This window comes from Cynocephalus volans, chromosome 15 (assembly GCF_027409185.1).
Source record: "Cynocephalus volans isolate mCynVol1 chromosome 15, mCynVol1.pri, whole genome shotgun sequence".
In the NCBI taxonomy this organism is placed as follows: domain Eukaryota; kingdom Metazoa; phylum Chordata; class Mammalia; order Dermoptera; family Cynocephalidae; genus Cynocephalus; species Cynocephalus volans.
In genome coordinates this window covers 5,636,217-5,662,558 of record NC_084474.1, presented here as the reverse complement: position 1 = coordinate 5,662,558, position 26,342 = coordinate 5,636,217, and the positions used below count along the sequence as shown (strand labels likewise).

General features: G+C 39.6%; 1 protein-coding gene across 3 annotated transcripts in view; it reads right to left on the bottom strand.

Moving 5' to 3' along the window:
- The window catches only part of SPIDR (scaffold protein involved in DNA repair), a 409,626-nt gene that overhangs the window by 254,039 nt on the left and 129,245 nt on the right, over positions 1 to 26,342 (bottom strand). For all 3 annotated transcript variants that reach the window (XM_063079984.1, XM_063079986.1, XM_063079985.1), the window contains exons 6-7: positions 19,915 to 20,168; positions 10,020 to 10,120 (exon numbers count right to left, since the gene is read on the bottom strand). In XM_063079984.1, the coding sequence (XP_062936054.1) occupies positions 10,020 to 10,120; positions 19,915 to 20,168 (355 nt within the window). The remainder of the gene's footprint in view (positions 1 to 10,019; positions 10,121 to 19,914; positions 20,169 to 26,342) is intronic.

Here is a 26,342-nt window from a genome sequence, read left to right as displayed (position 1 = left end):
ATTAGCCAGAGAACTGAATTTGGTATTAAATATCCCTTCATCTATCTCTTAGGTCCCATCATTATTTTTAATAAAATTATGAAATAGCTTGATATTATGAAAATCAAATATGGACTCTTTGCTCCTCTGTTCATTAATACTTACAATGATCATTGGAAATTATCATCATTTGGGACATAAAATCACAGCTCTAACAGTGGACAAACTAATATCATAGTTTGTTTCCTGACTTGATTAGTCAGCCAAGAGTATTCATGTGAATTCCTCTGGCCCATGACTAAAAAGAACCATATTAAATATCACTGCTGCACTGAAATGTGGATAAGGATATAAAGAGGGGAAAAAATAGAGCTTGAATACTGTAATTGGCTCTCTGGTTTTACTGGCCAGAGGGAAGTTGGAGATAGTCCAGAGTTGGCACCCCTCACCCCAGGGAAAGGGGAAGAAAAGGAGCTGCGGCAAAACCTCTGTAAGACCTCCCCAGCCAAGCCAGAGCTGGCCCACGCTGAGCAGGTCACAGCAGTACCCCTCAAGTGAAACAAAGGGTGGTGGATGAGTTAGCAAAGACATCTAAGAAAAAAATGTAAATGACTTTTTAAAGACTGAACTACAGAGCTAACAACCCTTCTTCAACCCATGTCACTCTCATTTCTTAAATCTAAATAAACTTAATTGTCTTTTAAACTTGTCATATTATGTGAAAAATCCCTATGTTCCCACAGAACTAAAGGTTTTAAAGACACAAAATATCACCAAAAATTGGCCAGATTAAATGAACAGCTCACCACATATCTCTCTTTCCTGGGATTAAATATACAATATTAGGAGACAGATGAAATCATATGTACCTGTATTTTCTAACAATAATTTTTCAATAAATAAAGGAATCTTATCTTAACAATCAACTTGCTTTGTTAGAAACCACCAACCTACATTTTCTACCCCAAGTTAGTCTTTAATTATTAGAAAATACTGCATCAAGGAAATTAGTTAAATCTTTCAGACACACATATCTACACAGAATTCAGAATTCTTTGCTCTTCTTCCTATTCACGCCACTATTTCTATATGAAAAATGCTGATCCTGACAGTCGTTCTTCCTCTCCTGACCACTCAAGTGGTGAGTCTGAACCACGACCCCATTTATGGGGCTCCCCAGCCACAGAGAAGCCCTTTGAAAGCAGTAAGCAACAGGCAGGTGGAAGATTTCTGGCTCCATGTTCCCAACAACGCCAAGATGGATCCCACTCCAGCTGTGCTGTCAGGCACCACTGCCACACTCCTGAGGTGGCCTGAGGGACTAAGGCTCCCCACAGCCTCACCCTTCCTTGCATCAGGAGTACAGAAACGCTCACCTAAGGTTCAACACGGGTTACAAGATGGGTTCGGGTAGTGCTTGAGATTACAAAACAAAGCCTCCCAGTGTGTTCACAGTTAATCATGCTTAAGGACAAAGAACAAACTATACTTTTCCTTTAGAAAAACCACCTCACTGGGACCGGCCCCGTGGCTCACTCGGGAGAGTGTGGCGCTGGGAGAGCCGAGGCCACTGGTTCAGATCCTATATAGGGATGGCCGGTGCACTCACTGGCTGAGCGTGGTGCAGACAACACTGTGCAACGGTTGCGATCCCCTTACTGGTCAAAAAAAAAAAAAAAGGAAAAACCACCTCACTGGAAAAACCAGTCTCATCATTGAATTTTTCATTTCCTCACACAAAAGGTATAATTTCTTAGTACTTCTTAATAAGTAAAGTTCAGGGTGGTGTTCTCTATCATTTGACATTTATCTCCCTTCTTCTTTAATTGTAAAAACAATATTTGATTTTGACAAATTTATTCTTTTATAAAAGGAATATTTAAAAAGAAACCCTGTCCCAACCCCTTTTCAAACGACAACCTTTGTTAACTGTTTCCTACAATTAATTTTATATTACCATATTTACAAACACTCCCAAGACATTATACAATGTGAAGAAAGTCTAACAGCATTAGAACTGCTTACTAAGAGTGTTATCCTGTCTGCATATTCTAACACAGTTAATCATCAGAATTACAATTCCTAAGAAATAATACTTTAGGCATTTTGGCTTTGTTTGTTTCTTCTGATTTTCCAAAATGTACTTAAACAAATAAAACTTTACAGATGTTACCAAAACATGCTCAAGTGTAAAATACTGTTTTCTTTCCTTCCAAAAAATAAAGCTTTAGTATTTTAAATAAGAAAGCAAGGAAAAATTAGTTACACTATTATGATGGAGTCAGACAGTTCTGTCAGTGATGGACAGATACTTGTTGCTTAATAAATGTGTGAATGAGTGAAAGAAAGAACAAAGTAAAACAAAACAACAAACCATCAGTCAACATAGTATAGCCATGTGCCATGAAAAAATGACAAGACAGGAGGCATCAATTTATTGTATTTATCTAGTGAGTAAAAAAATACCGAAAAGAAAATCATCTACTTCTACTCTTTGAGCACAGTTGGTTATATGGATACTTGCTTTACACTTGTTAAGCTGTACACCTGTGTTGTCCATACTTTCTTTTTTACATTATATTTCAACGCAAAATAATTTGCAATACAAGCACATATTTATAAGGTAAAGGTAATTCTAAACCAAAATTCTGTTCCATTTTGGATTTTTCAAAGGTTTAAATTGTACTTTTATCTTTCACTGCTTGAACCTAATGTATACTGAACAAACTGCCTCTTACTGAACTTCAGTAATAATCTAAAGAAGTCTTTTAGTTACAATGGTTTTGTGCAAGAGGAAAACTATTTAAAATATGGGCTATCCAAAATCTCAGTTAAATAAAATATAATTTTTCTTGCAAAAATGAATAACAAAACCTCCATTGTCCCATAACTCTTTAGCCACCTTACTGTGGTATTTTGGCCTGGAAACTAGACAGAGCCTGTAGGTATCCATTACAAAATATGAAGCTCACCTCGACAGCACCAACTCCACTGCACACAGATTCTGCGCTATCCTATCCCGTCTCTATTTTCTTTCTTTGCTTATCGTCCACCTGCTCCACTAAAAGAGAAATTCTACAAGTGCAGTGATCAGATCTTGCTCATTCACAGTGTGTCTCCAGAGTCTGGCATGAGGTCTGGCATACAAGAGGTCCTCAGAAAACACTTGTTGAGTGAACAAATGAATGCGGACCTGCCCACCTTGCTGTCTGTGACCCTTCCCACCATCCATCTCCAGTGCCGGATTTAAGCACAGTAAAGAAGCAATGTGGGAAAAGAACATTTATTTCATACAACTAAAATAAACACAGAAATATCGGCACACACAATTTCCCTCTGCATAACTGAGACACATGAGAATTTTACAGAAAAATACGCTAAGCATAGTTGGTTGCTTATATTCTATAATACAATTTAAAGGAAAATATTTAAATTTAAAAAAAAAAAAAAAAGGCTCTTGCTTAATAAGAAAAGGCATCCCCCAATCTGCCTTCTTTGTTTAACAAATAATCCAACTCTGTGAACCAGAGTTATGATTTGGAAGGCGCCTGCTCAGAGCCTGGGTAAGGAGGAGACTTGCAACAGGAACAGTCACTGGCATTATCAGTATCAGTCTGAACTCTTTTATCTTATTCACTTTCATCATCTCTGAAAAACTTTCAAGTCTGGCATTCCAGAAATCCAAGGAGAAATAAAACAGCATCAGGAGATTTTTTGCCCCCCAACTTAGAGCTTATCCTCTAGAGGGAAAGAAAAACCCCAAAACCCACCAAATAACAACAAAAACTTTTTTTTTTTTTTTTGTAAAGATGACAGGTAAGGGGATCTTAACCCTTGACTTGGTGTTAAGGGTTAGTGTTAAGTCAGCACCACACTCTCCCAAGTGAGCTAACCGGCCATCCCTATATAGGGATCCGAACCCGTGGCCTTGGTATTATCAGCACCACACTCTCCCAAGTGAGCCACGGGCCAGCCCTAAAAACAAAAACTTTGAAGGGGACATTGTGTAATAAAATGTAGCACTAGAGAAATAATAAGGCAGTGAATATAATTTTGCAAAAGTCATAGTGGAAAGAATAAGGATAATTATTCTCAATACAAAAAGACTTTAGGAAATTAAAATTTTAAAAACAACAAAGGAAAAAACAAGAACTCTTGAAATACAAACTTATTCACTTTAAACAGACTATCTAGTAGTGCAGGGTTAAGTTATCCAATACAGTCTGGCAGCTAAATCGTTTTGTGTGAATTTATTTTTTCTGGAGGCTAGGTGGGCCAGGGTGGGCTGTCCACCAATCAGATGGGGAGAGGCACCCATGGTTGGCTAGTTGCATAGCAGACAACAAGGTTCCCCAGGCGGCAGCACCAAGATGCTGTTAAACAGAGTGGAAAAGACACTGGGAGAAGCTGAACCCAGCCACAACTATGCAAGCTGCTGCTACCGCCCTGGGAACCTGCCAGGGTCCTGAGGCATGGAGCTGGGGGAAGCTGAACCCATCCTCAACTAGGCACGCTGCTGCCACCACCCCAGGGCCCCACCAGAATCCTGAGGCATGGGGCCAGAAGAAGGCAAGCCCAACTTCAACTAGGCAAGCTGCCACCACCACCCTAGGGCCCCGCCAGGGTTGTGAGGCATGGAGCCAGGGGAAGCCGAACCCAGACGCAACTAGGCACACAGCCACCACTGCCCAAGGCCTAGCCGGGGTCCTAAGGCACAGAGGCAAGGAGAAGCTGAACCCAGCCACAACTAAGCAAGCTGCTGTCACCACCCTGGGGCATACCAAAAACACCATTTCCATGCATGTAGTCTCTATAGCAGCAGTTCCAGCCACTGTGCAGATGGCATGCCAGACTCTCAACTGCTCTGACACAAGGAAAGGCACGAGGAGGAGCTGGGGGGAAGAGGAAGAAGAAGAAGAGGAGGAAGAGGAGGAAGAGGAGGAAAAGGAGGAAGAAGAGGAGGAAGAGGAGGAGGAGGAAGAAGAAGAAGAAGACGACGACGATGACGACGAAGACGAAGAAGAAAGAGGTCGTCTCTCTCCACAAAGCCCACTCCAGAGTAATAGAAGAAACATCTGCTTTACGGTAATAGGGGAGGACTTGACCACACCTGTCTCAGCACTGGACAGATCATCTAGGCAATAAACAACAGAGGAACAGCTAATCTATCAGATGGAGAGAACAAATCTTTGGTTATTAGAGGGGGGAAAAGGGGGGGAAGGGGAGAAATTGGATAAGGGACTTAAAGAATAAGTATGATTTGTAATAATGAATATGCTAATAAGAAAAGTAAAGGAAAAAAAAGACACTGACAGAAGATACAGCCTATTCTTTATAAATTTTCAGCTGAACATTACCCAGCAGCAAAAAAGTAAATAAAAAAAGAAAAATCCTAACACAAGAGCTATTATTGCTAATACCAATATGAATAGCTAGGCTCATTCTTTGCTTCTTGAAACACTACATTCATTACAACATATTTATTACTTTTGGAACACAAGCATATGCCCACATGCACAGAAAACCTGTAGCATCCCCTCCACAGGCGTCAGAGGGTGTTCCAGAGTGACCATTTGCACATACACACAAGTGCCACTCCCAACATATCCCATAAAGATCAGCAAGTTGAGGAAAAAGAAAATTCAGAGAACTCTGCTTTGGATGACAGTAAAGGCTACTGAACTTCATTGATTTTGTTTTTTCATTTTCTTCCCACGATCTTTTTTCTTTAGTTTAGGGGGAACTATTCTAGGAACAAAAATTTCATATTAACAAATCATTTATCTGAAGCCCATCAATTTCTTTGGTGTCACTTTTTCTTTTTTGCCTTTACTCTCTTCCTAATATATACAGCTATTTTTGTTTTGTGTTGTTTTTTTCATTTAAAAACATCTGGGCTGGCCGGTTAGCTCACTTGGTTAGAGCATGATGCTTTAACACCAAGGTCAAGGGTTTGAATCCCTGTACCAGCCAGCTGCCAAACAAACAAAAACTATAACTATTTTTAGTTTTAAAAACTTTGATTTCAAACATATGAAAATATTTGTCACATTGTCACTAAATGGAGGCCACCACCCTATCAAAATCATAAAGTTTTAGGACATCCTATACAGAACTACAATTTACACAGCCATTGCAACCTTCAAATCATGTACTACGCTGCTCAAATTAGTGCTATCTCAAGGATGCCATCAGGCCTACACTTTGAAAGGCTTTTTTCTAGAAGAAAAACCATATTTATGTTAAGATTTCTAATTTTGCTGATTTCTTAATCCTTTATCTTCTTAACCCTAACTTTCAACTAATGAAGGACTTGAGAGAGATTTCATATCTGGGCTGGCTTACCTGTAGCATATACTCAAACTACAATTTCTTCATCTGGAAAGTAAGGAAAGCAAACTGTCTTAGAGGATTATCTTGCATAAAAATGATTTACTATCTAGTATGCCCTCAGCATTCCACACACAGATAGTCAACCTCCAACTGTGATACTACAATAAGGATAATTCTGAAGGAGGAAAGAGAACAAACAAAAGTTTTCCCTCAACTATTTCTTAAATGTATGGTCCAATTTAAAGTTTGCCAAAGTTCTGCTCCTATCTTGAAGATATTTACAATACGTCAAGTCAATAAAATTCAGAATAGATACCTTATGAACACACAATGTCCAATTTGGACTATTTGGTTATTCCTCAATAGTAACATCAAGAGAATACTGGCAGAGGGGTGAAAAAATTTTCATACAGCAGAAGTGCGGCAAGTTGAAAAAGCATGGATGGCACAGGGAGCCACGAGGCCAGGCTGCAGCCCTGTCTCCCCTTCAATTGCCTGAATAACAGAGCAAGTCATTCATGTCCCTGAGGACACATGCTTTCAATCTCCCACAGAGGAGCTTAGACTAGAAGATCTCTAAGAGCTTTCAAAGAATTAGCATGCCGTCTTTTCGAGAGAGAAAAGGAAGCAAGGGTACAGCATGAACACTGATGTACATAAATGGTACTTCCAGTGTCCTGGCCTTTCAAGTCTGCTGTGACCAGACGCCAGGGCAAAGCTGCATCCCAGTCACCAGTCCATTAGGCTCCTGTTGTCCCCATTCTTCCAACTCGCTCCTTTTCATCCTATAGTTCACACCAACCCCAACCACTCAACATAAATCTCTATGAGAGAACTGAGAGTGGCCTTGCTGAAACCCAATAGCACAAATATTTATATTCAGTCACAAAGAAATCTAAGCTCACCATTTACTTGTGTAATTACTTCAAAAGAAGAGAGGCAAAAGCAAAACAGGAAGAAGGAACATGTTTGAGAATTTAAGTGGCAAGGCCATATTTTTCTGGTTCAGGCAGAATAAAAGAAAATTATAACGCACAGAACCCCAAACTAAATTCAAAATGACTGAGTGACACAAAGATTAAATGGAAACTATTTAGAGGTGGAGGTGGGTAGATTATGGGCAAAAGTAATCACTCCAGTTCAAGATTATTTGCATTTGAGAGGTTAAATATGCACATGCAAATATTTATAAATAGCAGAACATGAAGGATCACTAAAAGATTAAAATGAGACAATGTATTGTAGAATCACAAATTGTTCTTGCTGATTTTTATTAAATAAGTATGAAATTAAAAAGTCACAAATGGGGCCGACCCCGTGGCTCACTCGGGAGAGTGCGGCGCTGGGAGCGCAGCAGCGCTCCCACCGCGGGTTCGGATCCTATATAGGGATGGCCGGTTGGCTCACTGGCTGAGCGCGGTCACAAAAAAGGACAAAAAAAAAAAAAAAAAAAAAAAAGTCACAAATGAAACATATGGTTGGTAGAGTGCTATCAACTGAGTTCCACCCTGGCCAAAGTGATTGGATTTAGTTCAAGGTGGGACTCCTGCCCCAGCCAGACCAGTGAAGGCTGTTTCAGGTATTTCTGATAAGAGAATGGAAAAGCAAGCATTCTTTTTATTGGACTTGAAGCTGGGAGTTACCACATGGAGAATGTCTGTCAGCCTTTTCAAAACCAATATGTCTTACATATGAAGTCTTTTCCCTGTGGCTTTTAATTATGAGTACCACTAAATTCTTTTTTGTGCTAAAGCCAGTATGTTATAAAGACTTCCCTGAATAAGATGAGGGAATATTATTTGTGTATGCCTGGCTTTCTGGCTGATCAAATGAGTTATAAAGACGATCATTTAATATCATGATCCTTGACACAAAAAAATGCCAAGGAACAAAGTTATAACAATGGGCTGACCCACAGAATTCTATAAAAGGAGGAGTACTCTTGGGTCATTATGCATCAAGCCATCCTGATTCACATATTTCAAATTATAATACTCTAATACAAGAATGTGAACAAAAGAAGATAACTTCTAAGACACAGGTAGGAAAGGATTTTAAAAGCAATAAATGAGATAAGAATTGAAAAGTCTTCTGAAGAAATGTGTAATAGTTGATAACATAATTGTTGAGTGTTCTATCTGGTAGAATATATTACTCAGAGTGGAGGGAGGCAAGGGGGGAATCAACTCTATGAGCAGTGTTTCTCAAACTCCAGCATGTGCAAAAATCATCTGGAAGCTTACTAAAACGCATATTCCAAGGACCCCCCCCCTCCCCAAGAGACTATTAATAGTAGATTTGGAATAAGTGAACATGCCTCCCCGACTCGAGATCGAGAGACCACACAGGAAGAAACCTTGAAAAAAGCATTGTTTCAGAGGAAAGGGAGCTTTTCTAGATATGTGGAATATTTTTTATACCAAACAATTTGTTAAGAAACAAGACCTTTCAGTCACTTGCTTGTAGTAGCACCTTTCAAAGTTAGTGTTGCAACTCATTAGAGGACTCCTAAAATCAATTTAGTGAAACCAGGATTATGGTAAAAATAAAAGAATGCATCAGATTGTATCACAGACATACTAAGGTTAGTGTTCGTAAAATGTTTGTTTCAGAGGGATGTGTTTATGTGCGCGCGCGTGCATGTTTGTGTTGGATGGGTAGCAGTCATAAAAGTTTGAAAGCCACTGCTTAGATTTAGCAAGAAAAAGGTCTAATATAGAACACTCTAAGTCAGACCTTTCAACAATAAGTCTTCTGTGAACTAAGAGAAACTCTGTAGGGAGGGATCTAATGACCTTGTAAGAACAGACTCATCTCTTAGAACAATTTCTGAGACCTTTAAGACACCTGAAGAAGAAGAAAAAAAGTCAGTTTTTGGAGGACAAGTTTTCACATCCATGATTAAGTTTATTGCAAAGTATTTTATTCTTTTTGATCCTATTATAAATGGGATTGCTTTCTTAATTTCCTTTTCAGATATCTCATTGTTAGCATATAGAAATGCAACTGATTTCTGCACATTGAATCCTGCAACTTTGCTGAATTAGTTTATTGTTGCTAACATTTTGCATATGTGTGGAGTCTTTAGGGTTTTCTAGATACAAGATCATATTATTTGCAAACAGAGACAATTTGACTTCCTTTTTTCCAATTTGGATGCCTTTTACTTCTTTTTCTTGAATAAATGCTTTGGCTATAGAAGCAGAGAGTAGAATAGTGACTGCTGGGGGCCAGGGGAAAAGGGAAAGAGAAAGGTATTAGTCAAAGGACACAAAGCTTTGCTTATACAAGATAAATAAGTCCTAGAGGTCTACTGTACAGCATACTGCCTATAGTTAACCATACTGTATTGTATACTTTAAATTTTGCTAAGAGGGTAGATCTCATGTTAAGTGTTCTTATCAAACACAAAAAATAATAATGATAGATAAGTAAGCAGAATGGAACTTTTGGAGGTTATGAGTAAGTTCATGGCACAGATTGTAGTGATGGTTTCATGGGTGTATACTTACTTTCAAACTCATCAAGTTGTACACATTAATTATGCAGCTTTTCATGAGTCAAAAAATTAAAAAGAATGCTGGGGAAAAATTAATTTTTAAAAATGTCTTGAAAATAGCAGTAATTAACTTCATAATTTTAATGTAAAAATACTTTTAACTGCAATGTTTTTTACCCACCATCTCAGATGCCTGTGCAAGCCTTACCTGAAAGTGTCCTCTGATAAGAAACATATTGATGTCTCCACAAAGAAATGGCAGATCTCTCTCGATTCTGCAGTCCGTTTAGTCTTTCAGCTAGCCCGCCTCTGTTTATGAATTATAATGTGTTAAGTTTAGTTAAAAGAAAAGCTTCAGAATAATTGGAACATTTATATTTTATACCCCCAACAAGACAAATAGATAAAAAATGAAAATTTTAACATATTTTTGATATTATATTCTCCTTCTCCATATCCTCCTAGGTAAGCTTTTAGTTTTTTTTGGTATCTTGGTTTTATGATTCTTACAAATATTAGCTAATATTGCTTCCTAAGAACATCATATTCTTAGAAATATGATAGCTGAATATGTTTAATCCCTTTTCTGCCCTTTATTAGTTCACTTATTCATTTCCTGTTCATTTACCTGTGGCCTGCTACATGCCGGCACCTAGCACTTTGATAGGTACCAGGGACACAAAGATAGCTATGAGCCATGCCATGGTGGGTGGGAGATTGAGGGAAGGGGTTAACAGTGGACTGAGCAGATGGGGGGCAAACAGATAAATGGATAGTGGGTTCAAAGTTCCAGCCAAGCAAAACTTTGTCAAACTATTTATAGGTAGAACACTCAAATGAGAGCATTTGGGTAGGGGTCCCTTACTTGAACTCCAGAGATAATTGGGTATCAATCACAGACAGACAGCAAGAATACTAACATTACAAAAAAAGAAAACCCATGTGCATGGCCGGAAGACAATTCATAACAAGGGACATACAGGCATTTCATAAGAGCCCTTACCTATTTATGTATATATTTATAAATATATAAAAATATAAAATTATAAATACAAATATATATATATAGAGAGAGAGAAGTCAGCACCTACTAACACATCTATAATCTCTCTCAAGAGAAATCAAATCAGTTGTTAATCACCACTACGGTCACGTGCTACATAATTTATCAATGTATTATCTCATAAGATTATGTACCAGTTCATTAATCATTACATTATCTAGTTTTATTTAAATAATATCTCTTTGAAGCAGAAAGAAGGTACCTCTTAAAGAGTACAATTTAAAATGGTATTTATAATACAATAAACACACAAAAAAGGCAAAGCACTGTATTTTTTGCACAGTTATCTAGACAATTCTTTGCTAAATGTTGGTTTTCAATATTATGGCTTTACAGAGGAAAAAAGAAGACAAAATAGAATCTGAAAGTAGTATCTGGGTAAAGTCAAGCCTAGAACTCCACAAGGAAACTGTAGGAATTATAGGATGAAGGTAAAAGCAAGAGTTAACATGAACGCAGGAGCTCTCTGTAGTGGAAGTACCTGAAGCCCGCAGGTAAAACCTGCATCTCCAGCTGAGCTCTGGCATTAGGGGCTCTGCCACTGCCATGCAAGTCATCTGCTGCCCCTGCTACAATTCTGCCCACAGACTTCCCACATTCAAACTTAAGAACAGAAACTCCATGACCTGTAATCAACAGTCCTATTTCTAGTAAAGACCTCTACCAAATTGAAAAAAAAAAAAAAAAAGTCACATAGGAAGTTTAGGAAGGCCCTGCCATCTACATCCAAATTAATTCTTTTTAACGTAGCCAGCCAACTAATCCACAGATAAAGGCCAAAACACCAACAGAATAAAAATATAATGAATTCACTGAGCAAGTTAAGATATCCTAGTTATCTTTCTTGTGAAATTAACGGACTGGTAACTGTCTCAAAAGATTACTGGCATCAATTCAACACAGTTAAACATTTCTATAAAATTGATATGGAGAAGTGAAAAAGAATAAAGATTCAAAAATATTTCAACTTACTTCCAATCAAAATAACTCATTAAAGTATTTTTAATACACTATAAGACAAGGTAAAGAAAATAATTAAAATGAACGTGGCATAATATTTTCAAGTTTTGTTTTCTGGCAGACATAGACACCATGAAAAATAATTTGATCATAAGACTGGGGACTTATGGCTTTATTATTAACAACACACTTAAATATCTAAACAATTTTGTATTGCCTTTTATTAGTTATACCTTTAAACAGTGCCATGAATATTAAAAAATGAAAATAAAAAAGTCCAAAGAGATTGTGTAACATTTACCATGAAGCAAACCTGAGGAAAAGGGCTAATGTACTCCAGCCTTAAAATGCCAACGACCACTTCCCTTGATCCTTCCACTAGCTAGTCCTTATCAGGTTTAAAAATATATATATATATATTTTAATCACTGCTCTATTCATGCTAGATAATGAAAGTCTATTCCTTACACCCACTTTTTTTTCCCCTTAGCCAGGCCCATTGTCCCTTTGTGTCAAAAGATGATCTTTTACTGAGAGCATTATCGGGACATCTGCATTTTCAGCATTTTGATAAGAAAGTTCACTTCAACAAATCAAATGTTTAATGCAAAACTGTTTTCTAGGCATTATTAGATAAGAGATTTTCTTAGCTCTCTAGAAGCATGACTCTCCAGTGCCTTCTTTACAAACCAGACTATGAGCCAAAATACGTTGCCTTTTTCTCTGCTTCAGGAGGTCAGAAAACTGCCACCCCTTCCTTCACCAAAGGGAGATGGGCAATCATGAGCCTTGCCAGTCAGTGCATAAACACAAAGTCTTCCAGTTTAGATGCCTGAGACTGACAATCTGAATCACTCCAACCTGATTCTTAATAAATAAACACAGGAACTTTAAAAAGCTGACAACAAAACAGGCCTCCCTCACTTAGTTTTTCTTAGAATCACAAGAAGACAATCAGTTGCATATTGCTGGAGCTGCTTCAGTCACTTCTATGAACACTCCCTTTGCCGTCCTGTTTCCTCTTGGGAGGACACCCCAGCCGTGACCTTGCACAGCACTGTCCTCTCTTTCCTCCCCTCTTGCCAGTCGGCCTGAAAGCCCAGGAAGGGACAGTCTTGCTCTTCACTGTGGCTTCCAGACCACCCTTATGCTCCAGCCCTAATGTGACTGCCCACGCCCCAGGCAGGCACCCTGCAGCGCTGTACCACCCACCACCCCCCCACCCTCAGAAGGCTTATTTCCTGGTCCCTATTCCTGTTTATTTCATGCCTGCCAAGCTTCCAATGCCTCTACCTCCCATTCCTTGAACTCCTCCTCTCCAAGAGTGTGTCCTCCACCCACCTAAACCACCAATCCCCGTGGTCATCTCTAAATCTCAAAATTATAAACTGCCTCTCTCCATTAACTCAGTTCTAAGCATGCATCATCCTTACTGTTCCAGCTTGCCACCTCTAGTAGCCCAACTCCAGAAGTGTTTGACCAACCTCTTCCCAAGCCACCAGCAGTTGGTCCTACCCCGACTCACTGTATCCACACCCCGCATGTTCTTCTTACTCTTACCTTACCCAGTTCAGTCTTCACAGGCATTATTATCATTGCACTCTCAGAACTTCTATCAACCCCTTTCAACATATCACTGGACAGTCCCCATGCTCTGCCTGCTCCACATTCACAGCTTCAGGACTGAATCCACACTGGCTGGTTGGTCTCACACTCAACTCATGACCACTCCTCCCAGCAGAACCTCATGCTGTCAGACAACCCAGAGCACCTCCACAGTGCACTCACCTCCACGCCATGACCATACTACATAATCTCCCCTCACCCTCTCCACCTCCTGATGGAGGAGCTTCCTATGGTGCTGGAATAGAAGTGACCAGAAAGAACTTGTTCCCTAGCCACATGGATCGACCTGCACCTGCATGGACTCCGCTCTCCACCTGTCCACAGATGGCCTGTCTGTGCTCCTGATGGGGTGCACCCTCTTTGTGCCCTCTCTTCACTGTGTCAGAGACAATTCCATCAGTTGTCCTCTCCCATCTCTGCCTCAGCAGATTCCCCTTCTCTCCTGGACTTCTCCCAGCAATGCACAAACAAGCTGAAATGTCTCCTGTCTTAAAAAAGGAAACCATGATCCTCACATTCCCTTCCAAATAACACCCTATTGATATGCTTCCCTTAAAGCAAAACTCCTCCAAAAAGCTCTATCATGCTGTCTTCAGTTTCTCCTTTCACTCTGTCTTGAGTCCACAGCAGTCTAGCTAGCCTGACCACTCCACTGAGATGGCTCCACACCCTGCCCTTCCCAGTGAAATCGTGGTGGCCAGCCCCAGCAGCGCCCGTCACAGTCAGTTGCCCTCTCTCCTCATAAAGACGCCACTTCCCTTGCTTCCAGGACAACACACTCCCCTCATTTTGCTTCCTCCCTCAGCAGCCTCTTCCTCCACACCCAGCCTCTGCAGAGCACCCAGGGCACAGGCCTCGGACAGATTCTCCTGTCAATCTGCACCAGATCCTCTGCAAACTTGACCTAGCTCATGCTTTAAAATCACCCAGACACTGAAGCCTACAAATTCACATCCCCAGCACCAGGCCTGCCTGTGAAGTCCAGACTCATGTTCCTACTCAGATATACGATGTCTAAATGAAAATAGTCAAAAGGTTCATGATTTTCACACCGAAGAAAAATGGAACCACCCAGTCTCCTGCACACCCTTCCTGACTCATCACAGCTTATAGGAGCTCCAGTCTTCCAGCTGCTCAATATGTCAACTGCTCAGGAGCTTCCCTGACCCCTGTTTAAGACTGAAATGCCCTCCCGTCAACTCTGGGACATTCTCTAGCACCCTGTTCCTCTTCTTCTGACATCTTGTCTACTTTACTTCTTGGCCCCTAATCAGCCTTCCCCCCAGCACAGGCAGGGGCTTGGCTCACCTTTGCTTCTGCCCTGTCTCATGCACATGAAACACTGCTTGGCACACAGTAGGCCCTCAGTAAGGATGCGGACATGACTTTCTGAAATTGCATGGCATCATCTTCACCAACAAGGCCATTTTAATCCCTCCAATGGGCTTGCCTTCCTTTCTACCCAGAAGCTATTATAAAACAACACCATTCTCCTTTGAGGCTGCAACGTCTTCATTTTGGACATAAGGCCTTAAAATGTCTTATTTTACGAAAAGAAAAATTATGGTGAGCAGCCGTGCACTGACTCACCACACACGCCACATCTGTCCCACTGGACTCAGTCACTCCTTATGCTCTTCCCTCTGCTCTTCTGCTCAAGACGGCCTCCCCCACTCCCACTTCCTCTTCAGGACACTGACAGAGCCATAATCCCAACCTCTCTGTGCACTGGGCCCTCCCGTTGTCCTCAGTGCCTGTCTCTCCAATTTTGTGCAACCTCTCTAGATGCTCCATCACTTCCAGACCACTAGCAGCTGAGGCGCCCCTGCCTGGAACCCAGGTCCTACATCAGCCATGGTCTGCCAACAATGCCCCCGGGCTCACCCTCTCTTGCTGTGGAACTCTCATCAGTGGATCCACAACCTGAGTTCTTCATTGCCACATGACTCTTTCTACTGAAACTCCTTCAACTCAAAACTCTACTACTTTTGCTCTTGTGGTACTGGCTTCCCACAGGTTCCCCCTCACTTTCATTTTGTTTTTGTTTGGCATTTTTTTGTTCTTATTTAAAAACAAAGAACATCGAAATGGCAGAACCAAAAATCCCCAGTATCATTCCCCACCACAACCAATAAACTATCATTCCCCTGCAACAACTGATACAACTATTAAAAAGCTAAGACTGTCATCCTGGGACCACTGGAGCTCGGGGAAAAGGAGGAAAGACCTGCAGAGTTCATGAAGGTATGAGAGGCAGCAGTGAGACTGAGAAGGGAACACTCTGACCTTTCCAAGCCCCAGCTGCTTCCAAGCTGGTGTGGTGCAGGAGCATCTGCAGTACCTGGAGGCCAGCAGAGGGGCAATGTTGCAGCAATGCCCTCTGTGTGATGCTGCCTGGAGCATGAAAAGGAGAAGAGGGCCTCAGAGCACGACACCAGAGGTCAGTGAGTCATCATAACAGACTTGTGCATGGCACGCCCCACAGGAAGCATTTGGAGTGCTGGGTAAGGGGAGGCTGGCCTGCTGGGGGAACACTGGGGCACAGTGCAGCAGCTGAGCTGCCTTATGATCGGCACGGGCACACTCAGTGGTGGCTGGTCAGGGCAACAGAACTGCATGGGTTGAAGTTTATAGGAAAGACTCAGTCCTAGGCCAGAATTCCAATGCAGCGCACTTGTGTCTGTGGGGACCTCACAAGATCCAGAAGTGGCTAAAAGGCCAACAATTAAACTCCATTATGCACAAAAAGCCTTCCCCAGAGAATCAAATACAAAGCAGCAATTTAGCTCAAGCACTGAGCTCAGTTCTGGTGAAAAGATCCCCCAACTTGGGAATTAACAACAGGACACCAAATTAGTTCCAGTGCAGAGTTTAAGCAGCAGTAGTAGCTAATAATACACCATAGAATGGGAAGAAGGAAAAAAAAAAAAAAAAAAAATACAACCAAAGACCAGAGATAGATCTCTGATATAAACCAGAAAAGACTGAGCACCACCAAAGAACGCCAATAAAACCTGGGAGAGGTAGCAGTCTCCTCAAATGACCAGGCATCACCGTAAAGACACAAAGATCAACAAAAAACAGAGAAATATGACACCACCAAATGAAACAAACAAAACACCAGCACTGGACCCAGGACAATGGTGGATTTATGAAATGCATGACAGAGGATTCACAATAACCCTCTTAAGGATGTTCAGGGAGTCACAAAAAAAAAAAAATACAGATAGAAAATTAAATGATATCTAAAAAACAATTTAGGAAAACAACAAGAAATGTGACAAAGGTATAGAATCACTTTTTTAAAAACCCAGAAATTCTAGAAATAAGGAATACATTATCCGAATTGAAAAACTCCATATAAAGCTCCAACAGAGAACTGATCAAATACAGGAAAGAATTGGTGAGCTTGAAGACAGAACATATGAAATAACCCATCAAAGGAGCAAAAAGAAAAAATATATACAGACATACGGCAAAGATGGGACTCCCTCAAGTGAAACAACCCTACATAATCGGCATACCCAGAAAAGAAGAAAAAGGGAGAGACCTAGAAAGCATATTCGAGAAAACAATGACTGAAAACTTCCCAAATATAGAGAAAGATGACAGCATCAGGTACAGGAAGCTCTGAGGTCACTAATCAAATTCAGAACAAAGAAGAACACCCCAAGGCACATCATAAGCAAATTATTAAAAACAAAAGACAAAGGAATCATACAAAAAGCAGCAAGAGAAAAGAAACACATAACATTCAACAGAGCCCCAATATATCTCTCAATGGATTTCTTAGTAGAAACCCTACAGGCCAGAAGAGAATGTGATGATATATTCAGGGTGCTGAAGGAAAAAAACTGTCAGCCAAGAATTCTGTACCCATCAAAACTAACCTTCAAATGTGAGGGAGAAATAAAGTTTTTCCCAGATAAACAAAAGCTAAGGAAATTCATCAACACTAGACCTGCCTTATAAGAAATGCTAAAGGGAGTCTTCCATCTGAAAGAAGATGATGCTAAGGAGTAGCAAGAAAACATTTGACGGTACATAACTCATTAGTAAAGTAAGTTCACAAACAACCTCAGAATACTCCAATACGGTAAGGGTGGTGAATAAACACTTATATCCTAAGTATGAAGACTGCAGGACAAATGTAACAAGACAACAACAAATACAACGCCCGTATAAGAGACAGGCAATATTAAAAGACGTATCTTGAACCAACAAAATGTCAAAAAGTGGGGGGAAATGACACCAAGAGTAGAGTTGGCTTTGGTATTTTGTTTTTCTTAGATAAAAAAGTTAAGTTGTTATGAGTCTAAAATAATCTGTTATAACCATATTTTTTGTAAGCCTCATTTTAACCACAAAGGAAGACAGTTTAAGACTATAAAATAGGTAAAAAGGACCTACAAAACAACCAGAAAAAAGAGCAATATGTCAGTAACAAGTCCCTGTATATCAATAATAACTCTAAATGTGAATGGGTTAAATGTCCCAATTAAAAGACACACAGTGGCTGAATGGATTATAAATCAAAAACCAACAATATGATACCTATGAGAAATTCACTTCACCTATAAAGACACACACCAACTGAAAGTAAAGGGATGGAAAAACATATTTCATGCAAATGGAAACCAAAAAATAGCAGGAGAAGCTATACTTATATCAGATAAAATAGATTAAAGCCAAAGAAAGTAAAAAAATATAAGGAAGGTCATTATATAATGACAAAGGAATAAATTTGACAACAGGATATAACAATTCTAAAAATACAGACATCCAACTCTGGAGAGTTGTGAAAATAGACAAATGGCACATCAAACTAAAAAGCTCCTGTACAGCAAGGGACACAACCAACAAAGTGAAGAGAGAACCTACAGAATGGGAGAAAGTGTTTGTGAAGTACACATCAGACAAGGTGCTAATATCCAGAATATATAAGGAACTCAAACAACTTAACAGCAAAAAAATAAATAACGCAATTTAAAAATGGGCAAAGGACCTGAACAGACATGTTTCAAAAGAATACATACAAACAGCCAATAAGCACAGGAAAAAATGCTCAAAATCACTAATTACCAGGGAAATGCAAATCAGAACTACACTGAGATATCATCTCACTCCAGTTAGAATGGCTATTATCAATAAGACAGAAAATAACAAATGCTGGCAAGGACATGGAGAAAAGAGAACTCTCCTACATTGCCGGTGGAAATGTAAATTGGTACATCCATTTTGGAAAGCATTATGGAGGCTCCTCAGAGAACTAAAAATAGACACATACCTTACGACCCAGCTATCCCACTACTGGGTATATACCCAATGGAAATGAAATCAATATGCCAAAAAGACAACTGCACTCCCATATTTACTGCTCACAATAGCCAAGAGATGGAATCAATCTAAATGACCATCAATGGATGAATGGATAAAATATTATGGTATATATACAAAATGGAATTCTATTTGGCTGTGAAAAAATGATACCCTACCATTTGCAGCCACATGAATGGAACCTGAAGCCATCATGTTAAGTGAAGTAAGTAAGGCACAAAAAGACAAATACTGCATGATCTCACTCATATGTGGAATCTAAGAAAAAAGCGGTACTCATAGAAGTAGAGAGAATAATAGTTATCAGAGGCCAGGGGGGGAGGGGGGAGGGGTAGAAAAAGTGCTGGACTAACAGGTAAAAAACTATGCTATCTACTCTAAGTGATTCACTGTGGAGTATATGCATGTGTTGAAACAACACACTGTTCCCCACAAATATGTACAAGTAAATGATAAAATAAATAAAATACAAATACATACATACTTACATAAAACAAACCAACAAAGAGACCTTGTGTGACACAGGTTTGGGACAGTTCCCTACAGGCTCAGTCATGCTCCCTGCCTGGCCCCCCATGGCGCAGTCCTGACTGACACTCTAGTGCTCCTCCACTGTGGCTCTCCACAGGCACACCAGCTGCTTGTTGCCCATGAGTCTCTGCTCTCATACTTCTTTGCATTTAGAGGTGTTGCCCTGGCCAGCCTCTCTCAGCACACTCATAAAGGTAACCTGACATGGTCTATATTATTTCTATTTCCTTCTTTAGACTATAAGTTACTTAAGAACAGAACAATGACTCTCTTGTCTCTAACATCTAAGGCATCACTTGGAACACTGGTACTCAATAAAATTTGATAAACCAAATGACAAATCTCCATTAAGGAAAGGAGTCATGTAAGCTGGTCATGACTGAATCTGTGAATGCTCAACTTGAATGAACAATTCCATAAATCAGCTCCAGAACTTAGGACTTCAATAATGGCTTTTTGGAATTACAATTATATTCTGCCAATTTTCCATCCCCAAAACTAGTATTTTTAAATTAGCATTTTAGATATTTGGATTCTTAAAAAAACAGAAAAGCTGAAAAAAGAATTTTAAAAGGTATAATTTAACCTTAAAAGCTTCGTCTTCTTTCCTGAATTTTCTGGAGTCCTGGGAAACTTAGCTGTCTGTTTCCAGGGTGTACACAAGATGTCCTCTGTCAATTTCACCCTTGGGTCTATGAGTGTCTCCATAATTTGTCTTGCATCTGTTCCAACGTCCACATGGTATTTGTGAGGGGATTCTGAATCAATGAACAGGACATTCTCTGAGTGATCTTCTTTTTCACTATCTGATGAATACTCCAAAATTTCTGTAGAACTTGGCTGAAAAAATTAAGAGGAATGCAATTAAATATTCTTTATTCATGTCCTCATTTACATATGTCTATCAGTCTATTCTCTACAATTATAATCCTTGAAACAGCTTCTTAAATACAGTATCTGTTGCTTAAACTCTGTTTTGACATGAAATCCAAAAATAACAAAGACAAAGACAAGAAGAGGTTAAACCAACTGTAAGCCAGACATCAACTCAGAGAACCCACCAAAATCAGTACAGATATTTCAATCTTCCTTCAGCAAACTAAAAGACACATGTACTACATGTATAGGCAGTTCCAAAACTGAACAAATTAATACCAACCTGAAAGACTGACCCGTCACTGTAATCTAACACCTACTGGAAAAAAAGTATTTCTTGATTTTGAAATTTAATGTGGAGCTAAATAATATTTTCTATTTGCCATAAACCAAATATTAAAAAACTGTCTCTTTAGATGTAAACCATTTCGTTTACCAAAGCAGTCTCCCTGGTAAAGATGAAAACGACTTCTCCAGCCCAATTCCAATACCGGTATAATATTTTCCAGAGACTAGTTTGAAATTGCTAGTATCAACAGGGACTATTTGAGAATACGAGTTACTGTGTCTTTTTCCTCACATTTCCTAAAACATTTCTTTTTTCTCCTACTCAAATTTCTGAACTTTTGAAATATGAGTTTTCTGAAAATTGGATTATAAAACAGAAATTCACATAACATAGCCAACCCTGAAGAGAAGAATCAAAACCTTCTTTCTGGTGTTTTTTTGTGTTTGCCTATACACTAAAACTTCTAAGTATGATAGGACGTTACTTTTCCATTACTTGGTTTTGCAAGTCAGTCTGATGTTGTTCTAGAGTCAGCAACAATTCATCCTTCAATATTCTAATTTTCTAATGTATTAGCAGCCCCACTTAATTCAGTATCTACGCTAAATTGTGAATTTACTTAATGTAGATCATTTAGTACACTCACTTGAATGGGTCTTCTGTACCCAGTCAATCCATAATGTAGGTAAGGGGTCCCTCATGCGGGAGCCTCAAATATTTTGATAGATCAATGTGGACTGTGTCCCTGACACAGTAGTAGATGTTTGGCTGAAGACAGTGAAGAGGATACAAGTATATGAGGGCTACTGCTTGTGGGTGTGTGTGTGCATGTGTGCACTGGTGTTGGGGGTAGTACTAAAGTTTTCATCATTTGCTAACCTACATAAAACAAAAGGCCTTTTCTGACGATTATACATTTAAATTCTTTTTAAGAGTCTTAAAAAAGACACCATCTATCCCCATACCTCCTCAAAAAAAAACTGTTTGGGTAGTCCCCTGCTATTAGGCAGGCTGCAAATGAGAAGAAATAGATGACAAGATTTTGTTCTTTCTTTCGTTCTATCTTTCTTTTTTTTTTTTTTTTTTTTTTTATTAAAGGTGACTGGTAAGGGGATCTTAACCCTTGACTTGGTGTTGTCAACACCACGCTCTCCCAAACCGGCCATCGCTATACAGGGATCCGAACCCATGGCCTTGGTGTTATTAGCACCACTCTCCCCAGTGAGCCACAGTCCGGCCCTAGATGACAGGATTTCTAAAGTCAATGAAGAGCTTAGTTCTACTATCCTTTTCACCACTTCAGCTTTGTGTCTCAGTCACTGCAGGTACCTGCTAACCCATTCATAAGCACTGGGGGCACATGTTTACTCCACAAGACAGCTTCTGAATAAATATTTAAAATAAGCCTCAAAAAGAACTGGGACAGTTTAGAGTGAAAATGAAGCTCTTCAATGCTGAAAATCTTTATACATTACTTGAGAACTCCGTATTTAAATAATTTCATCTTTTTGTTAAGAGACATTTTTTCTTTAGCACCCTAAGGTTTTGCACTTCATCCTAGAGCAGGGTCTCTCACCCTCAGCACTACTGCCATTTGGGGCTGGACAACATGGTGGGGCTGTCCTGTGTACTGGAGGGTGTCTAATAGCACCCCAGCCTCCACCCACTAGATGACAGTAGCACATGCCCTACAAGTCACGACAATCAGTGTCTCCAGACATTGCCAAATGTCCCCTAGGGGATGAAATCACCCCCAGTCAAGAACCACTGTCCTAGAAATCAGTCAACAAGTAACCAACCACAGGCGGCTTGTGCTGGGGATTTGCATGCGAATGCTGCTTCATGGGGATGCAGAAGGACAGACCCGACAGTTATAAAACACTATGGTAGAAGTACTGCACTAGAGGTACTATGTAGGGTCCTAGGAGAACACCTACAAGAGGAAACAAAGCCAGCTGGGGCACAGGAACAGGAAAGGCAAGAGAAGACTTGAGGTGTCAGAAGAGGTTTGCTTCCCAAGATCTGCTTCCTGAAGCTGAACGCTATGTGTGAGTTACTCAGGCGGAGAGGGAGGAAGTACCTTCCAGAGAGAAGGAATAGGAAGACCAAGAATATGAGGTCAGAGAGAACAGAGGACATGCAGGAAAATCTCTGAAAACAGCAAAAGGCAAGGCTGCAGAAGAGTCTTGCCAGCCACAGCAGGGCATGTGGCTTTGTTCTGAGGCAGCAGGAAGCTGCTGGCAGTTTTAAACAGGGGCTAACAACACCAGATATTAATGTGGATTGATCATCCAAATAACATTCTGAGGAACAGACTATATAGTGGGAGAGGGAGGGGACTCACACTAGCAGGTAAGGAAGGCTCTTCCATAATCAGAGCAAGACATAAAGTGGATCCAAGTGCTAGTGGGACTGGAGAGAGGTAGACTTGAAAGAAAGCAAGGAAAAAGATGCAACAACACTTGAGGACTCTCAGATGTTAGAAATTAATGTGAGCGTGCATTCCAGGAAGACCCCCGGAAGCTAGCCAGGCAAGAAGAGGTGCACTGACCCAGAAAGGGAACTCAGGAAATACGAGGGAGGAGGAGTTGATAATACTAAATTGGGTTTTGATATGTTAGTGTTGTGATGCCTGTGGAATAGCTGGGGTAAAACTGACGAACTTGCAGCACGTCTGGAGTTTTAAGACAGTGATGTGTGACAGAGATACAGCTTTGGGAATCAGAGATACAGCTTCAGGAATCATAAAAACAGAAACACTATGCAAAGACATGAGAGTTAGAGAAGACTGTCCATGGAAAGTATGCAAAAGAAAGAACAGAAAGTCCAGGTTGGAACCTTGGAATATCATCAGCATCTAAGCTGTCTTCGGTAAGGAGAGACAGAAAAGTGCTTTGGATTTGACAAAAGAGAGACTGTAAAGATATAAGAAATACATGGAACCTTGGTAAGAATGTGCTTTGAAGGATAAATGAGAAGCAACTGAAAGTAGGAGACCTGATAATTCTTTTAAGAAACTTGAATATGCATAATTTATTTTCTTTCACAAGTAGAAAGGATGGCATAAAAATACATATTTGCTCACCTATGCACAACTGGCATGATAATGTTGAAGTTAAAATCATGAAAACCACGAAATCCAAGCAAATTTCCTCAGTGAGGAATTTAACAGCAGTAAGATCGATACAATGTAATATGATAGCACCTTAGGTAGTACTTTGGAAATTCTTGGCATCAGTCCATAATCATCAATTTTAGGCACTTTTGGTTTAAGCTACCACTTCTTTCATGGGAACTAGTTAATATATAAGAATACACTGAATGCTTACCATCCACATGCTATCCTAGCTGCTATAATTATTAAAGAAATTTTCATGTCCATCCTTGCTACTACTGTATATGAAGCTACCTCAAAAAGTTCATAGAAAAATGGAATTAAAAGATAATGCAAATCTTTCCATGAACATTTTGAAGTACCCTTGTATTACAATAAATTTAAAAACTGAAAAAAATAAAAACTAAACTAAAAGTACAAGCAATTTTCTGCATGTTTGTACATTTTATACAAACAGTGTCATAATGATAGACATTTTTCTACACTTACATTCACTGCTCAGTGTATCTGTGATATTCACCTGCACTAATACGCTTCATTCATTTTTTGCTGCAGTATTATGGTCTGCTGTGTGAATATAACACAATGTGTTTGCTCATTTTCCTTAAAGTGGACATTTCAGTTGCTCCCTCCCATTTATTACTATAAACAGAGCAGCAACGAGTATTCTTGTCCCTACACCTATGTGTGAGAGTTCCTCTGGGGGCATAAGTTTATTAGTGGAATTACTGAGACAAGGGACCTCATACACTTGCATCTATAAGATAAGGCCAAAGAATTTTCCAAATTGATTATTCCAATTCATATTCCCACCAGCAGAGTATGGGAATCCAATTGCTCCACTTCCTTGACTTGGTAATGTCAAACTCTTACATTTTTACCTATTCAGTGGGTATGAAACTGAATCTCATTGTTGTTGAGGATCTTTCTAGGACATGCCACTGATTCCATCAAATCTTTCCAAACACTCCCCATCCCAGGACACGGTTCAAGCTCTTAGGCCTGGCATCTGAGCCCTGCATGATCTGAGCCTGGTATCTGAGCTCTGGCATCTGAGCCCTCTCATTGGCCTCTGCCCCTCCTCCCCATTGTCTCTTCAGTCCTTGGCACAGTAGCCTACCGACACCTGCCCTCTCTTTGTCAAGACTTGGCACATGCTGTTCTCTCTGCATGAAACCACTCCCATGTTTTGAAGCTCCTACTTTATTAAGAAATAAATAACCCAACAGGTCAAAAAATAAATAAAATAAAATAAAATAAATAAAAGTACAAGCAATTTATGGACAATTCCAATTGCTGTGTGCATACAGCAGATGTAGGAATGGAAAGGAAACATCACTTGGGGCAGGAGTAGCCTAGAAAGTCTTTACCAATAAAGGTGGCATTTAACCCTGACACTGTCTTATCCTGGCCCTGCTCCTTAGCAGTGGGCTAACCTAGGCAACTTATTTAACTTCCCTATGCCTTTGTTTCCTCATCTTCAAATTGGAGATGGAGTAATACGTGACATATAAGCATCTGGTAAATACTAACTATTCCTTTCGCTCCTACAGTAATTGACACATGCCTTTTGGTTTTAAATTTTAAATTTTTTTATTTTATATTTATTTTTCTGTAAAGATTTTTTTCTTGATTTCTAAGAGGATTTCTATATAAAGGACGATGATTTGAAATACAACAAATAATGTCTTAAGCAGACAATCAACACCTTTAGGAAAAGGTAACTATAAGCCACCACTTTAGCATATTATACTTTAGAACTCCCCACAAGCTATAACCTGAGATGAATGTGGAGGAACTCTCCTCATATGGGCACAGACAGGACCTACAGGCTCACCAGACACCAGCTGTCTTAGCCTAAGCCTGACTATGAGGAACACATGTTCTTTTGGAAAGGATGGCATGTGCGTCAATGTGCATGTGCCAGGGAGGGTGAAGGGGAGGGGAACAGTCAGATAGCTCAAAGGCATCTGCAGGTTCACATGTTCAAGCTCACATTTCATCACTAAGTTGAAGAATCAGATTAATGAGAAAGAAGTGTCATGACTTTTAGAACAAGAAAGACTTGTTTTTGATCTTGGCTCAATTATTTAATTATTTTGTGGCCTTGGACAAGTTACTTCACTCCCCCATTTCTTAGTTTAATCATCCAAAACAGGAAAAATTCTTCAAGAAGTACTTTAAGAACTAGAGAGAATGACTATTTAATACATATATTTCACACAGAAAGGTACAGAAAATATAACAAGTGCATGTGCCCATCACCCTTTCTCAAATCTTAACATGAGGCAAATTTGCCTTCAGAGTTTTTTACATAGTGCAGTGGAAGTGTGGCAGTGCAGCTTCCTATAACTCTCTTTCTGTGCCCATTCTCCTCCAAGGTAACTCTCCCTGGCATGTGGCATTTCATTGTAACATCCTGTTTTTATTCTTTTTTAAAAATCATACACTCACACAAATGTACAGTATTATTTTGTAAAAACAGAGCAGCAGTAGATAATTAATTTTCATTGCTACATGGTATTACAGAGTCTGAGTATACCACTTTTTGTCTCTTTCACTGGGACAGACAATGAATTTTTTAATCACCTGGAACTATGTACTGCATAGATAGAGAGAAGGTAGTCAGAAAACTTACTCAAATTTAAAAGTGACAGAGGAAGAACCTAGTGCACAACCCTGACATCCTACCTCAATAAAATTCTTTCAATCAAAGATTTTTTTAACATGTAAT